The sequence below is a fragment of the Dermacentor variabilis genome, chromosome 7 (assembly GCF_050947875.1).
Source record: "Dermacentor variabilis isolate Ectoservices chromosome 7, ASM5094787v1, whole genome shotgun sequence".
Lineage (NCBI taxonomy): Eukaryota > Metazoa > Arthropoda > Arachnida > Ixodida > Ixodidae > Dermacentor > Dermacentor variabilis.
In genome coordinates this window covers 119,737,640-119,743,639 of record NC_134574.1, presented here as the reverse complement: position 1 = coordinate 119,743,639, position 6,000 = coordinate 119,737,640, and the positions used below count along the sequence as shown (strand labels likewise).

The window sequence follows — 6,000 nt, the reverse complement described above, 5'->3', positions numbered from 1 at the left end:
AGGAGGAGGGGGTGAACTTATCTGCATGCACTTAATTGAGGCTTCTTCTGGCGAGAAATACGCGACAGCCTTCTAAATTGCCGACTAAGTTTTGCAATTCTCGCGACGAGCAATTACGAGTGCAGGACAGCGCCAGAAAAACTAACGCGTCTCAAAGACTCGCAACTACATACGGCAACGTAACGACGCAGACGAAAGCAAAGGACGTCACGACTCAGTGCCAGACGACGTGAACGGCCCGACATCGATGGAGAGTGTCGTCTGTTACTCGCGCAAAAAATGCAAGTTCCTGGTACTTTGAGTCCAATCGCGAGCGCCAACCACTCTCAGAGGAAACAAGCCATATTGTACCCTTCATTTTTTCACACCCGGTAACTTCTTGTCAGAAATGAATGCGCTCTATTAGGGTTCCCATGTGTTTCTTCCGATCAAAGCTGCGCATCTCCGCGCAAAGTACGCGAAGAGGCCAACACCCATTTAAGACTGCGCGCACATCTGGTTTCCCACGCCGTGAGTGCAGACGGATTCGCTATAGCTAGTGCGCTGCAGAACATCGTACAGACGTCAGTATAGCGCTCGTTTGCGTTCGCCGCAGCCACTGCTTTTAAACAGTCGGCTATCATGGTACGTTTTGCACACGGCGGCAGCAAGACTTGCTTTCACTTAACGCAAGGCTACGTTTTGCACACGGCGGCAGCAGACTGTCGCTTTCACTTAACGGAAGGCTACTGCCTTTCTCTCCGTGTCCAGTGGGTTCGCTGTAGGTCATGTTAGGCTGTCGGCGCAGATAAAATGCTGCCTACAAGTGTTGCACCCGTTACTAAAGTAAGGAGTAACGATTGCGCACACGACACTGTTCTGGGCCAATTAGTACTAGCACCTATAGCGAAAGGAAGAGTAGTCGGAAGTGTCTAGTATTGACAATTTACGGCCACCTAGGAAATATTGAATTGAAAAAAAAAAACAAATAAAAAAGAAAATCGAAGGGAAGCCGCAATGTCCGCCTGTTAACTATGGAAAAGTGCAATTACTAACAGCCGACTCTCACTGTGCAAAGTTAGTCTCAGAACGGAACAAGACGTGCCGACGCGCTTGGCAATGCGCCTGTACCTCAACTCAACACCGCAGGTGCGCTAGTTAACAAATGTCCCCCGCTACAGAGCCCAGGGTTTCTCTTTTAAAAACACCACATCCGCTACGGGGAAACAAACGGTCTGTGACGAGACGTCCTTCTAGCAGGCTGCCTTCTGCCGCGGCTTCTTGCGGGAGACAAGGGCCGGACGTCCGGTGGTGCTACGGTGGCCTAGGTGGTGGCTCTGCGACGGCCGCAGAGTGGCGCTGGCGGCGGAAGTGGCAATGGTGGCGGTAAATAGTGGGGAAACTCTGGCCATCACCGGCTATGCGAGGCTGTTCTCGGCCTTGTTGATCTCCATGACGATCTGGGCGTGCTCTTCGAGCAACTTGGCAAACTCCTCCTTACGCAGCTCGGCATTCATCTGCGTACAGAGGGGGTAAAAAAAGGCGGCGGCATTTCAGCGTAAAAAAAAAAAAATTAAGCGCTCAATTCCATTTCACATCTACATAAGGCAAAGCATGTTTGGTTTCGTAGAGAATGATCACCAATCATATATAGCTTGACGTAGTAGTTCTGCGGAAACCCGCAAGGTGGAGAGAAGTAATGAATAAAGGGAAAATGAGACATCCACCCGTTCGTAGCAATTGCTACAAAGGAAACCCATACGGGTTCCTCGAAAGAAAAGCCTCATAGTTGAAGAAAAATTCGTCCTGGTCCGGGACTCGAACCCGGGACCACCGCCTTTCCGGGGCAGCCGCTCTACCATCTGAGCTAACCAGGCGGCTAGCAGATGGCAGAGCGAAGTCGAATTTGTCGACAACACGAAGCAAAGGCAAGAGTTTGACGTAGTAGTAGCCGCCTGGTTAGCTCAGATGGTAGAGCGGCTGCCCCGGAAAGGCGGTGGTCCCGGGTTCGAGTCCCGGACCAGGACGAATTTTTCTTCAACTATGAGGCTTTTCTTTCGAGGAACCCGTATGGGTTTCCTTTGTAGCAATTGCTACGAACGGGTGGATGTCTCATTTTCCCTTTATTAATCATATATAGCTGCTCTCCAGCAAACGGCAACTGCTTCTGTAAGGTGTGTATATTCTATAGGACCCAGTGGCACCGTTTATGGCCGTCCCCATAGGCGCCTAGAGGCAATGTACCTCTATTGTGTTCTGAGCAATGCGAACGGAGACGCCCCTCGAGCGGACTCTCGAGCAAGTGCGACCTCAAATATGAAGCAAGGGTACTTGGTATGTGACGCGAAGCAGTTTCGCAAGAGGCGCATTCATGTCGCGGTTAATTATGCAGTTATTTGAAGTTTCTTTCAGGGCACAAAGCTTTTAATTTAATTTGGACAGAAGTCATCTACGATGACTATGCAAACCACGGCTTCTTCCTTTTTTACTAACTGCTTCGTGAAAGTTGGCAGATAGAAAATACTCGAAACAAAATTTTGGGGACGCTTAAGCTTCGCCATCAAGAGTGGAATATGTAACCGTAATGTTTACCGGGAAACGCTCGCTGATAACGCCATGCACGAAAGTGAGCGGGCGAGCTTTCTGATGGAAACACGGCCTCTTGCAAGGGCCGCGGATGGGTACGCATGCGCGGAGGCGAGCGCCGTCTGGATGGCGTTACAAGGAACGGAGCGCAGCGCGCCGCTCTATGGATGGCATAAACGCTGGAAAAGGGGTTTATGTTTGAGTTTCCGCGTAACAGAATTGCGTTTTCTGGTTATATTCAAATTACAATCCGACGCTATCATGTCTGTAGGTTGTGTTTATGTTGTACTTTACGATTTTTCTGACGCATCTTACTTTGAGGAATCCAATCAGTTCAGTAACGCCTCTGCGCCACGCGGTGGGCCTGCGGGGTTGTGGTTCGGAACAATTTTTTTTGCTAAATGACGTCCGACCCAAGACGTGCCGACGCCGGATTTTATGCGACCCGGGGCAATTAACGCTGTCGCGTTAAAACTGGCTTGACGCAAACAAGAATCCTCATTAAAATCATTTCGTGAGCTGGGGCAATCCGGTGACAATCTAATAATTACAAGCTTATATGTACGGTATCCAACTTGACTATTTGCATAGATGCGGCAACGAACTATGTTCTCTTAATGGCCTGAAGTCATGCGTTTTCGCATGTTCGAAACAACTATGTTCTCCGTACAGACCGGTCTTTGGCGCCAATGGTTTCAGGGTGAATCCTGAACGACTAGGGCATATTTTATACTTGATCCTGATATCACAGCTCAGTCATAACTAACACTTTAACATAAAGCAACTAGCTTTTATTTTACAGTTAGCCTAGTGTTTACATTAGCAGATCAAGTTCATTACGCCGTGAGCGTGATCCAGCAGGCTCGACTCTCAGACGTGAAAGGCCGGTGCGCACTGCGTTTTTGTGGGCGGAGCTTGTTTGTAAAATTCTTCGGTTGTCACCGACTATAGAGCTCTGTAGGTTGGGTAGTGGTGCACGCGAGCGCCCGCCCTGACAATGAAGAAATAAGGGAAAATAGGCGGTGTCTCCTAGGCGTCCATAGGAACGCGGCCATCGTGGCAGGGAATCGGACGTTCAACTTCTTGCTTAGCAGCAGAACGTCCTAGTCACTGAACCAACGCGACAGGTATTCATAACATTCACCTGAAAGGTTTCATATATGGCAGTTAGCCGGCAAATCCTTCTGCGATGCGGGAGGGTGACAGCAACAGCCCACACTCCTTATTAAAGCGCGCGATCGTAAAATACCTGTGCGTGCGTTTCTGAAACGTCATCACAGAAGCTGACAATAGTGTGCCATTCTCTCTGCCTTCATGCGACCAGTACATCACCTCACCCATCGCTTTATGAACAGAAGCGTTTCCTGTTTCTCCATCTGTCTTTGAAACTTAACAGCCCTTCTTGCGTCAGCGGTACGATGACGTGTGGACTGTGCGCCGAGATCACGCGTTCTTTTACGCCCCGTCTTTCTTCGAAATAAACGTCGACACGAAGTGAGCTCCGGAACGCGGCGTACTTAACAATCCACGTCTCGTTCGCACGAACGCTTAGGCTGGCGCATAAACAAAGAAAACTGCGCGTACTATAGCTTTCGAGGATATCACCGCCTTCTGCTGCCTGCTTCGACCACAGACACTTTAATGCCAAGATGACAGACCTACACTTAGGGTCAATAATAGAGCTACGTGCCTGCCCACGTGCCCCTAATGCCACCCCAGATCATGTCATCGATGAGAGTGGTACACGCGATGACACGCAAGCACAGAGAACCACAGCCATAAACGTCCAGTTAACAGTTAGCAGTTAACCAGAGTTAGCAGTTAACTATAGAGCGTCCGGTCGAAGCGAGTGTCCAGGATGAAGACTATAAAAGCGGCTTCGTAGTGTGGCGCAGGACTACCAGCGATGTTAAATTTTCGTAGAGGGAGCAACTCGAGAAACCTACCACAGAAGTTTAAAGCGGAATCGAGAGCGCCTATTGAGAGCGCGAAGCAATCAAACACATGCAATCACACACATTTCCATTTAGAACAGAAAAACAGCCTCAGAACATCAGACAGGAACGGAGAAAGACAGCACCGACTTGCCGAGCGTTTGATCTTGTCGATCAACAACTATAAGTGGAAAACCAGCGCAAGCAAGGCATACACAAATGACCCTTAGGAGTAGACGCATGACTAACAACTACACCACCATTAAACAACATTACAGCCACTACGTGTTACACAGGTCAGCCCTCAAAATTATCGCATTCATGGTTCTAGACACGAAAACTTCTTTTTCAGTTATGGTTAGTGACGGTACACCGAACCTGCGTCATAGTGCTTCTCAATGTGGAAGGCTTCGAGAATTTAGCTGGCGATTGGCGTACTCACAATGAACTTCAGTTGTTAGTCCAGTATCCTTCGCATTATTTTCTGTTTATTTTGCATGCGTTTCTCTCGCTGGTTTTAGATTTGTTTGAGATGACGTACCAATTTAAAACGGTTTAGCCTCGTTCATATTGCTGGGTCGCACCGATTCGCCGAGCCAACCTTTCTTGCGATTTATGTTGCGCTGTTTTCCGTTCTCAAGACCATGACCAACGTTTTGAAGTAACACTGCAATCCCATCATACCTGCGTCTACAGACTTTAGATTGACTTCGCATTAAACAGCAACGAACAGCTTCTCTTACGAAAAGCTCCCTAAAATGGCCCCCTATGCCCATCGCGGTGTCTCAATGGTCTATGACGTCGTACAGCAGAGTGCGAGGTTGCCGGTTCGATTCCCCGTCACGGCGGCCACATACAGGTCGGGAGCGAATAGAAGAAAAAAAAGATGCGCTCGTGTGACGGATGAACAACCCTAAGTTGTCAAAAATAATCCGGACCGACGGATACAGTGCAATGTGTTCCTGAGCCAAGGCGTTGCTTTGTGATGTTCCTCTATCAATCAACGGCTCTGCAATATCTAGAGCAAACTCCTCAAACAGCCCAGCCGGATGGGGTGCTTTCGAGGCTATACCGCTCCAACGTGACATGGAGTAAACAGAAAAAAGTTATTCATTCTTGGAGCGTCAATTTATTCTCATCCGTTCGGCCAAACCATCTCCGGAATGAACAGAAGGAAAAGAACGCATAAAAACGAAAAATTGTAATTCTACAGTGGCGGTGAACCTTTCTTTTTTCAGACGTTTATTCTGCTATCCATTAAAGCTGCACTGTCAACCACCAGCGCGCAGGATCGTAAGGAAAAAAAAAACGGTGCCCACGTCATGGTTCTCCGCACCGCCCAGCTGAAGCGCAAAGGCCATCAATCAGGCTCTTCGAAAAGAGAGAAGGCGACAAGAAAAAAAAAAGAAAGAAGAAAACAACGTCGAGAACTGTTCTTTTCTATGTCGTGTCTTGCTTTCCCTTACTCCGGAAGCAATAGGTTAGTGCCTGCTGCTGCTCA

At 48.5% G+C, this 6,000-nt stretch overlaps 1 protein-coding gene across 1 annotated transcript in view; it reads right to left on the bottom strand.

Moving 5' to 3' along the window:
- Positions 1–366: 366 nt before the first annotated feature.
- LOC142587838 (uncharacterized) overlaps positions 367–6,000 on the bottom strand; it is a 42,584-nt gene continuing 36,950 nt past the window's right edge. Inside the window, exon 5 of the mRNA XM_075699130.1 lies at positions 367–1,496. Coding sequence (XP_075555245.1) covers positions 1,398–1,496 — 99 coding nt within the window. The 3' untranslated portion in view covers positions 367–1,397. The remainder of the gene's footprint in view (positions 1,497–6,000) is intronic.